At 41.2% G+C, this 13,838-nt stretch overlaps 1 protein-coding gene across 1 annotated transcript in view; it reads right to left on the bottom strand.

Annotated features, from left to right (window-relative positions):
- The window catches only part of clasp1a (cytoplasmic linker associated protein 1a), a 74,351-nt gene that overhangs the window by 3,808 nt on the left and 56,705 nt on the right, over positions 1-13,838 (bottom strand). The window contains exons 24-37 of the mRNA XM_070838555.1: positions 12,891-12,953; positions 11,995-12,098; positions 10,791-10,814; positions 9,853-10,097; positions 8,567-8,630; positions 8,399-8,401; positions 8,136-8,299; positions 7,650-7,728; positions 7,400-7,543; positions 3,866-4,015; positions 3,575-3,681; positions 2,082-2,229; positions 1,439-1,685; positions 910-966 (exon numbers count right to left, since the gene is read on the bottom strand). Of these exons, the coding sequence (XP_070694656.1) occupies positions 910-966; positions 1,439-1,685; positions 2,082-2,229; positions 3,575-3,681; positions 3,866-4,015; positions 7,400-7,543; positions 7,650-7,728; positions 8,136-8,299; positions 8,399-8,401; positions 8,567-8,630; positions 9,853-10,097; positions 10,791-10,814; positions 11,995-12,098; positions 12,891-12,953 (1,599 nt within the window). The remainder of the gene's footprint in view (positions 1-909; positions 967-1,438; positions 1,686-2,081; positions 2,230-3,574; positions 3,682-3,865; positions 4,016-7,399; positions 7,544-7,649; positions 7,729-8,135; positions 8,300-8,398; positions 8,402-8,566; positions 8,631-9,852; positions 10,098-10,790; positions 10,815-11,994; positions 12,099-12,890; positions 12,954-13,838) is intronic.

Raw genomic sequence — 13,838 nt, 5'->3', positions numbered from 1 at the left:
AGTCCTCTGACCTGTTTGCAGTGAAAGCACATTAACTAGTAAATTCATCTCTATATATCTGTATTTTATAGGTCATGTCAAAATAGATTGTCAAAGCAATCTCAAATTAAAAATACATCCTCTCACTTCTTTAGAGAAAACAGCTTTTATAAGCCTGACCAGAAAGTGACATGACATGCCAAGATGGACACTGTAGTGCATTCTGTGTGAGAAATGCATCCATCCTGAAAGTATCGCAAGCTTAACAGCTAGGTAAGGCAATAAAGGCCTAAAGTCATGGCACTGCAGGACTTTAAAGTTAAATTTCAGAAATGATTTGACATTATTTGACATTAAAAGGAATCTGAATATAAAACATAAAAGTTTGGAATATACAGTGGAAAGACTGAACTTACTTGAAATAAGTGAATTTATTCATTTTCCATGGATGTCTGTGTCATGTTGGACAAAATGTGCTTGTGCCTTTTATTGCTGTGTTATAGGTTTAGTGTGATGAAGCTAATATCATGCATTGTGTTCTGGAGCTGCAGGGGTCTTCTAGATATTCAGTTGTTGAGAATATAATGTTATTTATGATGCCACCAGTTAGATGTCTAAAGACAAACTAACACAGCCCCCCAAACATATAAACATTATGTATACCACAACCATTAGTAAAAGCATCAATCTGCCGGCTAGTTCTGCACTAAAAGCAGGGTAAGTTGGACTTAGTGAACACACTGGTACTAGGTGGAGTTTAAAGAAGTTAGAGGACCATGAAAAAAATGGTGATGGGAATTGAGAGAGCGGGGTGAATAATGCAAACATGCACAAAGGGTGAGTGGAGTAAGATGAAGTCAGTAAATCAGTCGGTCAGTCATTCAGTCATCAGTCGTCAGCGAGACAGTCAGGCAGGGGAGGCATCTTTACCAGGAGCAAAGACCTTGGGGAGCATCGTCTTGTTTTCACCACTTTCCTGACGTCGGCCTGGAGAGGGGGTGGGGGTGGGGGAGTGGGAGGTGGGGGGTGGAGGAGGGATGAAGGTGGAGGTGGGGAGGTGAGGGACACGGGAGAGACGGGAGGGTGCAGAGCAAAGGATGTGATGACAATAACAGCTGACACACAGGAGCTGCAGACTCACACACCTGGAGAGAAAGGTGCCACCTCTTTTGCTCTAGATCTAGCTCTAGTCAACTCGGATAAACTCGATGTTTAGCCAACTAACCAAAGAGAAAAGTCATAGCTGACAACTAATAACTACTGCCACATTTGGGGGTGAGGTCACTGCTTGGTTAAAACATCATTTCTTTATGTCTTCATTTATGTTGCCAAAACAACAGGACATAAACGGTGAATTAAAGATAGGGAGAGGCAACTCTTCCTCGTTCCTGTGACACTCTTTTCAACTTTTGGATCAAAAGCAGGAAAGCCAGAACAAGAACCAATCACAAGAACTCACAGTCCCGGAACTGCTCCACATCGTCGTCAAAGACAGCCTCCTTCAGGGCGCTTTTGTCATACGTGCAGATGGTTTCACCGTAGCCGTAAGGGGCAAACTCGCGGCTCCGTGGCCCAGAGAAGGAGCGAGGTGATGGCGTGTTGAGTAGTGAGGTCTTGTTGTCTAAGGCGGTGCGGCCCCCTTCCACCATGTCTAAGCCCAAGCGGGCATCGGAGCCGGGAGAGGGCGCGACGCCTTCTCTTCCCGCCTGAGAGACAGAAGGGGAGGTGGAGGGGAGACAGTGAGGCAGGGTTAACCACTATGTTTTTAACAGCAAGTACAGCTGTGTTCTAACAGCCTGTAGCCATTATGGTTCTATGCAATGTCTATATGATCATAAAAATATGAGTGCAACATTCTACACATACCATACTGTAAGTACTGTACTCGCCTCTTATTCGAAAATATTCGAAAATATTCACCTGATCTGATTCAGTCACTCTCTTTTTTAGCCTTTAATCTAAATTATTACATTCACATTTAATTCAATTAATTCTAAGTATCTTATGCAAAATGCAAGCATTTCCCCTATAATGATTCATGCAATGAAAGGCCACATTTTCTTCAACCAGAAATGCTGCTAGATGAAAATGTTATGACTTACTGCATCGTCCCTCTTGCCCTCTTGTCTGATTGGCTCGTTCAGGTCCTCCTGGCTCCGGTAGCTGTAGCTCTGAATGGCCTCTGTGACGCCGCGCAGTGAGCTGTAGATCTCCTCTGAGTTCATGTTCTCGGTGTCATACTCCATCATGCTGCCAGGCACACAAACACAGAAAGAAACACAGCAGATATTTACATATATACACGGGTTACAATACACAAGACTTACATAGAAAGCAGAGAGGTGAGAGGCTACACAAGCCTGAGTGGTTTAGCCACCATGCAAAGTGCTTTAGTATTGCTCTTTTAATATACAAACGGATTAGTTGTCAGGAAAGGAAAGATCATGTGTAAGTGAATGTTCATTGTTAATGTGTAGTTTGAAATGTACACACACTTCTGAAGTAATGTCATTTGTTTCTTGTAATATGATGGAGTAATATTCAGTGAGAAACTGAAACACAAGAAAACTGGGAGATACTCTCAACTGGTTTTTGAAAAAGAAGTTTTCTAAAACGGAAAGGGATCAGGGTCTGGCTTCCTTGAGGGAATAATCTCGCCTCATTACCTGGGTGAATATGCTCTGCGCAGGACCCTTAGGGAGGGGGCAGCAGGGGTGGAGTGGGGCGGAGGAGGAGGAGGAGGGGCAGGGGGGTGCTTTGACAATCCGTCGACACCCCAACCCCATAACCGACTGTTGCCACAGCGCAGCCGGGAGGGAAGGATGGACAGACGGGGTGAGAGAGTGGGGCAAGGCGAATGGAAAAGGACAACAGGTCGGGGACCACACGACGAGACAAGAGGGGGGAGGAGAAAGACAAAAACAAGTGTGCAGGGAAAGAGAGAGAAAAGAGAAAAAGAAACTAGTCTGAGCTTTAAGGTTAAGGGAAAATGTTAATTTAAAAGGAGAGCATTGGAAAGTAGCAGAACCCCACAATGTCAGCTTTGCATAGAATAAAAAATCTCCCCATCCTGAGTGAGGGGGTATATTCCAGCCTGAATGATCTCAACATGAGGTGCATTCGACTAATGTAATACAATTACAATTATCAATCATTATCTGGGTTTATGGGTTTCTGCTTGCAGTAAAAAGGACTGTACAGTGCCTCAGACGAATGAGCTGCTCAGTCTGTGAGAATAGAATTGTATTCTAGGAAACCAAAATTGTCAGTGGCTACGTTATAGTAGCACAGGAGCAAGTAAAGAGGCAAAAAATAGTTCTTCTCTGTTTTTAATTCTATATTAACAGCACCAAAAACTTTATCAAGCAGCCAAGTGTGCTCTGGAATTTGTATTTGGTCTTTGAAAAAAAAAAAAAAAAAGAACGAAAATTTGGCTTCTTTCTGTCCACCCGTTCTGAGCAACTCACTTGGTGCTTTGCTCCTTCCTGTTAGGTTGTGTGTTAGCTCTACTACACCATAACCATAACCATGCATTAGGACAGAACAGGAGGCGTATTGTAGATAAGACTTTCCTAACAGATTGGTAATCAGCTACCTTGGAGACAGTCCTCCGTGGGAGCAGTTTGTTGGAGAAGTGAGGGGGCTGGTTCTGCTGGGAGTGTGGCGTGTCGGCGTTCGACCAATGGTGTTGCTTGGAGACCCCTGGAAGGAGAGGGAACAATGAGGAAATCGAAATGTGGCAATGCTGCTGTGTGATGGTCCTAATGATCTGAAAACCTCTAGGCTAGTGTTTACTACCGTAATGTCACCGCTTGAGGACTGGCTGATTGAGAGTTGGTCTTCTGCACGAATAACAACAAACAGTACAGAGTTTCATGTGACTTACCACACTGCTGCTGGTGTTGCTTGAGTTTTTCAGATGGTTGTGCAGGAGTTTGGTGGCTCCGTCCTGGAAGGTTTTGGGCAGAGCTCCCAGCAGCATGGTGAACTCTGGGGTGTTGAGCTCAAACAAAGCGATCAGCACCACCTGGGCCGCCTGGAGGCAGTTATGGTGCATCAGGTTAGGATGGAGCACACAACACCCTAGAAGAACTTCACGTGGTTCCCTTGGTTCCAGAAGTACCTTGACCACGAGTTTCGTATTCTATTCTAATTTTAGCTCTATCTCTCATTATTTCTTTCTTTTAATTTTTCTACAATCTGCAATTTTTTTTGTTTTTGTGCTGCTGCAACAGCTGAATCAATAATTATTTATATCAATAATTATTTGTTTGTCTTATGAGCAATTTCACCAGGGTGGGTCAGAGGAGATGTGCTGTACAAAGTCAGACAGTGCAGGCAATGACTGAATTGCTCTAGTATTTGACAATTTAAACTCACAGACCATCAATCCAACATAGAGGTTAATGTAAAAGTCAAAATAATTCTGAAACCATAGAAAACAACTTCTCAGCTCCACAGTGCACTTCTTGGCAGAATAACACAAGCATAAGCCTGTAGAAAGAAACTGTTAAAAGGTGAGTGTTCAAAGATGCATTCGGTGGAAAACTGATGAGGTTTACAGCTATTCAAGGACATTGTTGCTATATCAAAAGTTGCAACATGCAAGTGAGTACGGAGCAAACTTGATGGGGGCTGTAGAAAGTGCCTGGTTACTATTGTTGCTGGGGAATAGAAGTTGATATTTAATGGCACCAAGGTGACGGTTCGGTTCACCAGACCAAACTAAAACCAAAATTGGTCTGAAACCTTTTAACAGCAAACTTTCCCCACTGTGGGATCAATAAACGTTATCTTATCTTATCTTTACTCTGGGAGACTTTAAACAGACAACAATAATATTTTTATGATATAGCTACAGTAACTTGCTAACACTGAGCTGTTTTTGTATGTTTTTCCTCCTTTTAATCTACATTTACAAGTTTTGTGACGCCACAAAACATTGGGTGCTGTCAATCAAGTTGTTGTTGCTTTTTCTTGCTTCCGTCACGCTTCAGGTGATATACTGTAAATGTGATGTATGACGTTGTGATGTGAGTCGATGAATTAGCTTTGAATTAACATTAGCTTTGTTTGTGTTTTTTGGCGCTTGTTGGTGAATCAGCACCGTGAAAAGTCGTGCTTCATTAGCTACCAGCAGCTATTAACAGCCATCACCCCGATTTATAATGATACAAAGAATAACCTAGATTTAATGATTATGACGCAAAATCAGGGGTTATGAAAAACATGTTTTAAGTGATGTCGAGTCGAGTTATGGATGTTCAACAGACTTTAATGTGATACCATGGCAACTTAAATAAAGGAAATGAGCTAGGCCCACTGTATAAGTGCATGATGTTTGTGTGTTGTGGGTTGACTGAGTTATGACTAAAAATAATGACAGTAGTTACAAAAATAATGAGTTCAGTGATTAGACAGTATATAATCTATACATAAGTATACATGTGTAAGCAATTTATGTCAAGACGGGAAACTCAAGTGAGATGAAGTTAACAACTACAGCATCACAAACAGCAGAGCATTATAGGCATACTAAAAGTAGACTTAATGGGACAACTGGATTGCATTGGATCGTACATGTGTACATGTTCTTATATTCTGGAAATATTATTGCGGTGATTCCAAACTTTTTGTGCCAAAGCTGAACTCCCACCACTTGTACTATAGCAATGGGTACGATTTCTGTTGTTTGTTTGAGAGGAATACACACTGATGTTTGACATCATCTAGCCGTTGCTCTTGTCAACTTTTGAATACAGTTATCATATGCTGCTTTGGATTAAGTAAATGAATGCAACATAATGTAATGCAATCACGTATAATACTGGTACTTGGCACAATGGACACAGATACAACACTACTGTTATTATAAGCGTGAGCTACACTACCAGTAAGACAAAGTCTTATAAATCTCTCTTCTTGCAGAAAAATAGAATGTTAACAGCATGCAGGTATGCAGATGGATGAGATGTTACGGTGAGTCAGACAAACACAATGTGTTAGGCACACAGTATTAACAGAACAGCACTCCTATCAATGTTGAGCATTAAAACTGACTTAAAAGTCCATTCACAAAAAGCAACAAGCATTTCCTGTGTTTGGAAAAATACCAAGGTTAAACCTAAGTCTTTTCTGCAGCAAGCTTAATCTATTTGGTGAGTGATCACTTTGCAAGGCACTGAGTGATTTTTTTTCCCTTCAGGTTGTTACAGCGAAACAGCTGGAGCGTAAATGGTAGAGGTGAGTGAGAGATGTCACACTCGAGTTTTCACGGTTTTGAAGGTGTTGGTTAGGCACCAGGCAGGCGGGGCATTGCGTGCTTGTCATGTCGTGATGTGACTGGCTGTTGGAGCGGGCTCTACCTGCTTACACCTTTCTTCCTGGTTGCCCTCAGCTGACAGTAAGGCTGCAGTACTGGACCTGCCAGCTAGCTCCTCGCTCACCCAGTTATGAAGGGTCTGGGGCACAGTGGCAAGGCAGAAGGGGCATTACAGCATGACACAGGTCCATCACACATGGATGCAACTCTGAACCAGTCTTTCATAACAAACTGGCACAGACCAATTGGGTATAAATCCATTTTCCCATATTTGTACACAAGACGACAAACTAAAGCGAGGATTGCTTTCAGCTATTCTATTCTATTAGATTTATTTCCAACTTGCTTGAAGGTCAGAAGGTTTGAAGCTCGGTGAAGATTTCATTTTGTAGAAGAGCAGTGGAAAAACAAACAGAAGGGGATACAGAGGGATAGCATATGACGCACGTCACACAAGGTGGGGGTGGGGGTGGGGGGGGTAATGGGCCATTGACCCAAGGCCATCCACAGAGAGAGTGCCTATTAACAAAGTTTACAACTGCTGATAAACAAACACTATAAGGTGAAGAATTCAAATGACAAAAGAGCGGAGATACGGCATACAAGATACCACTGGCTGTCAAAAAAACAAAGCTTCCCTTTAGAGATGATGGATCTGTCCCACAAATATATATTCTAAAAATCAGTTAAACTCATTTCACATTACGTCATGACACTTAACAGTTCTCCAAGCAGGTTTCCATAGTTTAGTGTGGCATAATTCCTATGTAGATTAGGCTACACGTCCATACTAATTGCTGTTGGAAAAAAAACAACAGAAAAAAATGTGGCTTTGATGTGAGATCTAATGTAGCCTCTTTTCATTAACCTGGAAGCATAAGAATTCAGTTGTGGGCCCTTCATTTCCTCAGTTTAGAACTGTGACAATGCACCATAAGGATTAAAGCAACTGCTGTGTCCTGTATCACAACGTGTTTGACCTAAACTTAAAATAACACATCAATATAACTCCAATAATTAAGATTAAAAAGACACGTATTGGATATATACATACTTAGAATAAGAATGAATATGAACTGACAGGCAATCATGGCCTACCTTCCTGACATCAGAGCTTTTGGGCTCAGTGGTCCAGGTGATGATACGAGACACAGCCAGGCGCGTTTCGCTGGAGTTGACAAAGTCCGTGGGGTCCATCTGCCGAGCCAGGGAGTCGATGTACTTCAAAATGGCGACCTTAACCTAAAGAGACATTCGGTCACATGTCTTACTAGGTTTTATCAGCCACACTGACTAATCAAAACCATCTTGCCTATAAACAAAATCGGTCTCTCTCATTTAACTTTACCTTGAGGTTGGGTGTCTGAGTCTGATCGACGATAAACCTCATCAGAATGTTGAACTGTTGGTCAAATGGGAAGGAATCTCTGACAAAGATAAGGACAAAGATTGATATTAGACTGTAATCCTATACTGGAACAGTATTGAACGAGCTTTAGTTAATGAAATAAAGACCAGACAGCTCAATGGTAAGGCTGACCACTAATTGAGTGACATAGGAAGTAATGGGTCTTTCAGCTGGATGACAGCATCATCTGTCACAGTTTTAATTAGTGTAGAAATGTCACTTAAGGATCGTGAGGGTGTTGCTACTGGTTGGTTTACTTTCAGAATTTACAACAAAGTGAGTGACAAATGAGCAAACAAAGGTTATTAAAACAGGTTATCAAGGTTTACATTCTACATGGACTAAATAGATGAATGGAATACTATTTTCCACAGTCGCTAATCTTTGTTATCCCCCCGAGAGCCATGTCTGGCTTGTGCTTCAGACCTTGTGATATCCAGGGCTTTCTGGACTTTAGCCTGGACCGATCCCAGCAGATCTGCCCCCATCTTCTTTAGCAGCTGAGTGAGCAGGACAAAAAGCCAGTCCTGCAGGTCCTCCCTGTGTACCGTGATGAAGTCTACCAGAGTCTCCAGAAACATGCTGAACACCTGAGGACATGTGCACAATTGTAACATTTAGGAACACTGCTCGATTTGTTTTTTTTTTTGATTCATGTCTGCAGGAATATGGATGGAAAACACACTTACTCTCTGTTGTTAAATCCACAGCAAGGCAGATCATGCAACAAGAGACACTCTGTTAGTTTCAGGTAAGTCACAGCTCCGTCTTTTATTTCTGTATTTTGGATGCCATGCCTTTACACCAAAGTCACAGTTAGTTGTAGTGCTTCAGTTAGTATAGCGCATCCTCTTTACCTTGCTATGTGGATCTGCAAACATCCTTGTGAAGATCTCACAAAGTCTCTTCAGCTCCACTCGACTGCAATGAATGAGAGATGCAAAGGAAGTCAGTAAGGCAGCAAAGTGCTCCATATGCTCCTCATATTAAAAAAAACACAAAGACACTGAAATCTAAGAACCAGTTTTCCAAAGCAGAACTTATTTACTCCTTCAAATGTAACTGTGAAATGTGAATAGAAAATAGAATATAAACTTTTTATTGTCATTGTGCAACAATATTAAACAATGAAAGGCAGTTTAGCAGCTCTGATGGCAGCATGAAAAGATAAAATACAAAGAAATAAGAAATAGAAAATAAGAATACTATGTACAGTAAAAACAGTGCAAATAGGTGAATAAATATAAACTAAAGCTCTAACTAATGATCATAACACCCACAGCGGTTATGCTCCTACAGTTCCATCTCCATCCTATAAAATGCTTTAATTTATATTGTGCCATAAGAGACAGTCCGGTCACTTTGCTCTTCAGCATTATTCAGAGACAAAAGGTCTCCCAACAGTATCCACACTTGAGGTCTTCAGAAGTGTGTGTTTATATACCACCAAGTAGTAAGTAAATGTATCCCACATTAAAAAATAGCAAAGCACAGTGCACTAGACGCGCACATTTCCTTATATTGCTACGAGGTGATATTCAGGTAAGTGTATCCCATAATTCACCACAGTGCCACACCTGTAACTGTATGCTTGATCCTACTTATTTCTTCCATCAAACCATCTGAGCTGCATAAACGTGAGTGCAGTATTTGCATTTGCTTGAACCGAAGGATGCCTTTATTAAATCAAGCATGTCCCGGAGAGCCTTGATACATTTCCACACACACACACTTGTGGTCTTAACAGGTATTTGGGCACCGAGGCAATTACTGAGAATACGTCACACAAGAAGGCACAAATATGGCAAGTGTGGATGTTGGGACGGACACACTATAGGGCTTTTTTTCCCTTACTTGCGGTCAAGATGCTCTTCCCTATCATGACTAAATTTGTATTTTCAAAATCAATCATGTGTGCTTTGAAACCCTTGTGGCTGTAAACAGCAAATAGACGCACACAAAAGTCCTGATTATGTCCAGCTAGAAATTCCTACATGCTCTCCCTCATTTTAATGTTCAGCAAATGACACACAGTTATAGCCTTTGGTCACACTTGAACAAGCTGGACATAGTGTGTCAAGGCTCACACTTCGACTCTAACACAGTGTGACATCTTAGCCAAGACACACGAGCCCATTCCCACCTCAGTATTCTTTGGCTCTTGAGGAGATTCTGCAGGCCCAGGAGACCCTCCTTCCTCTCTGACCAGTTGGAGCTGGCACAGTGGTTCAGGATCTCTGCCACGTCCTCCGTCTGGCGCAGGTAATGGGGGATGCCGCCGTTCCTTGAGCCATATGAGCGCTCTGAGCAAGCGCTGGATGCATCGCTGTTGGCATCGTCATCAGAGTACATGCCCGGTGATTCGTACCTCCGCCTCAGTGGCTTCCTCTGTGGGAGGAAGAAGATCGCGAAGGAAATGTAAGACACGCAGCACGACACCTAAATGTTAACCAAGCTCTATAGGAAATGTGCCGAGGCAAATTAACTCAGCCATGAGGCAAAAATCTTTGATACAAGACGCCAGTTGCATCAGGTAGCCATGCAGTTTTCTGTTCTGTTATGTGAAATGTGAATTTCCTGTTTTGTTCAGTAGATGTTATTTTAAAGTTAAGGCTAAATTTGATACATAAACAGTTGTGGTATAAGATTCCTCAGTTAAACGTGTTTTAAATGGATGTCAAAAGCCAGTCAAGCGGTGCAGCATGTGAGCAAAGGTCTTGACTACAAATGCAATGCAGTGGGGGATATATCAAACAGAAGAGTGTATTCATCTCATGGTCTTTTATAAGAATAAACATGTGGATAATGTAGCAAAATAACAACGTTTAGCACATTACTGCAAATCACAATGTGAAAAAAATAACTTTGCTGAGGTACCACAGATGCACACTACTGGGATGCAATGGACATAAACTTTCAAGGTAAACTTAAATTTAAAAAAATGAATAAATTAATCACAAGGGGTCGGGGTGGAAGGGTGTCATGAGCCAATATAATGAGGCAAGCTGCATTATTGTTTTCTGAATTTGATTAGTGCATGATGGCATAGATATATGAACAGTATGTAAAATGACCAACTACCTTATTCCTGGAGTCTCCTAATAGCTGTAATGGTAACAAACAACCGAGAAGGGAAGAGCAGAGAGGGAAGGTTTAAAGGGGAAGTAAAGAACAAAACTAGACATTTCACATTTTAACTGATCTGATCTGAATAAAGGAGCACGTGGACATCTTGATGCATCGCTTAGGCCTGATGTTATTCAAGCCATTTTAATCTACTTCTCCGTTAATGTGTTATAAATACAGAAGAAATCATGATTCTGGTCGATATTGTCCTTTAACCTTTCCAGAACAGCCACCTTGCTTCTAACCCCTAATCAATACCAAATAGTGGGTTCAACCAACCACTGTAGGAAGGATTGATTTTGATCTTTTAGTGAAGTAAAGAACTCTTACAGTTGTTTTTGAAGTGATGTACATCCAAGAAAAATATCTTCAGTGTGCTACATAAATACTCAATAAGCAAACCAGAAATTGGGTTCTGGCTTTGTGAGATGTTTATAAAGCAACACTAAGAAGCTTTAAATGCTAATAATAGGGGGAAAAAAACAGTCTGCAAAGTTACTTTCAGTTATATGGTTTCACAAGACTTCTGCAGCATTCACCAAATTCCAATACCACACAGAATGCTATGTATTCTCTTTTTCATGGCTATACAGGTCTAAAAATAGGGCAACACCAGTAAGGTCAAAAAGGTCTGCAATTATGTACATAATACATTAATCTATTGACCTTTATATCAAATTTTTGCCAGTACATCCTTGCTATATATAACAATAATACCTAGTAATGGATGACTGATCGATAAGTGTGACCTGGACCCAGATAAGTGTCAGAAAATGGACAGATCAACCAGTAAAAAATGTGTTTTTGCTAAAATCAGCACTTGCCCAGTATGAGCTGACAGGCTAACTACTGTAGCTACAGTGACAAAGTACAATGTACAAAAACAATCACAATCCAGCTTTTAATTACGAGTGTGTATTGTCCTGACAGCATGCAAATCAAATAAAAACATTAGTTTCTTCTAACAGACAAGATAAAACATTCAAAACTTTAGCAAATTAACTTTAAGGCTTTTTCATACCTTCTCAGGCCTTTATAGGGGAACTAGTTTTCAATTCAATCCAAAAGGTTTGTATGAAAACCCTGCCTAGTGCTTGCTTTAACATCAGTCCCCTCTCAATAACAACACACCTATTGTATATGTCTCTACTCTCCTTACCAGAGCATCAGCAACTGCTGCTTCCACCTCTGTGCCGGTGTTAAGGACCCTCATGGCGTTGACCGACGCAGAGATTCTTGCTTGGTGAATCAAACCATATCGGTCTAGACGGGAAATGGTAAAGGTAAAGGAAGATGGTGAGTGAAGCCTAGTAATCAAAGAAATGTGGCCATTGTAACTTACCTGAACAGCAAAGCAAAGGAAGCTTTGCTTCTTGTGGATACATTTGAAAGTAAAGCAATATATACTGCAAATACGTGTACTGAAAAGATTACAAGAGGGGAATATTCTCATGTCTCCAACCACCAAAACCAAAAGGAAATGATACATGTTACAAAGAAAAAAACCCAATAGAGAATGACCATGCTTTTAGGCAAAAGCACAGGCATAAATCGCATCTGTGCTGTTTCTATGGGAGATGAAGAATATGCAGCACAAATGATGCACCGAAAAGGACAAACCACAAATACGAGCTTAAACATTCAAAATCAGAACAATGGCAGGACAATTCACAAAGTTCAAAGAATGAGAAATGGGCAAATAACGACTAAAGATAGGCCGAGTCCACACATAAAAGGTTGTCGATCACAATTCCATGAAAATTACAGCTAAAATCAAAACAGTAAACATAAGGCACTGAAAATGGAGCGTGGTGATTAAGGCACAAGCAGATGAAAACAGAATGTTTCTGTTTAGATGCTAAACATATAACAATACGACTTGTCCATTCTTACCTATCCCGTTTGCTAAAACGCTGGATAAAACGCTCAGAAATACTCTGAAGGCAACATAAAATGATGGAATGATGGATGCAGCCTGCTGTCACATGACTTAACATAACCATAGAGGGGGGGGGGGGAGTGAGAGGGGCTGGGAGGTTTGGGCATGCAGGTCACCTGACTGGCTGTGGGGGTCGGCTGTGGAAAGAGCGCTGGTTGAGCGGGAGTGACGTCGGGAGGCTGCAGGGGACAGTAGAGGTGGGCAACACCCGGACCAGGGGGTTAGTGACAGACACGGCAGGTTTAACAGCAACACTCGGGAGCCATTTCCACACTGCTGCACTGGCCGCCAGATATCACTGCACTCATTATGTCATGTTTTTTTTTCTTAATAAATGGATTAGTGCACTCTGGCTTGATATTTATATCAACTTTCAACAAATGACTGTGGATTTCTGATATATGACATACACTTTAATAGGAGATTAGTAAGAACTTGCCCATTGCACAGTCAAGATCACCGCTTGCTTATTAATCATTTTTGGACAAATTAAAAATGATCATGATGTATGCCTTGGCCTTTACAGAGATTTTAGCTGGCTCTGCAGTGTGAAAAGAGTCAAATTTAGATGAATTACATTTAGATATAGAGCACAGTACAGTGTGTGTGTGTGTCTGGGGGGGGCATTATTCATGACCATTAGAATAAAACACAGCCAAACTTACTTCAACTATGAGCATTCATCAGTCTGCTTATTTAACATAAAAACGTAAAGGACTAATCTCAAACCTATTTCCAGTCTGCAAGTTAAATTACCAACAACTTAGACTGATGGCTGATAGAAACACTCAAAAACCACAATAAAAGGAACAACTAAGAAAAACAGTTCACTGATGCTGTGCTGACAGCACTGACCGCCCTTAAGCTTGGCTCTAAAGTACTGACAGACTGAGCGGTGACATACTTCTCCACTCCTGGTTTGTAGATTTATTTCTGTTAAAGCAATGTGGAGTTTTGACATCAATACCTACAAAGTCACAGCATAAGAACTCCAGCAGCAGCTACTAAGCTGTGCACTGGTTTCATAAATACCAGCTGTTTTTGTTAATCCAACTTCTTACTCT

This window comes from Pempheris klunzingeri, chromosome 10 (assembly GCF_042242105.1).
Source record: "Pempheris klunzingeri isolate RE-2024b chromosome 10, fPemKlu1.hap1, whole genome shotgun sequence".
Taxonomy (NCBI): domain Eukaryota; kingdom Metazoa; phylum Chordata; class Actinopteri; order Acropomatiformes; family Pempheridae; genus Pempheris; species Pempheris klunzingeri.
This window is presented reverse-complemented; position numbering and strand designations above follow the sequence as displayed.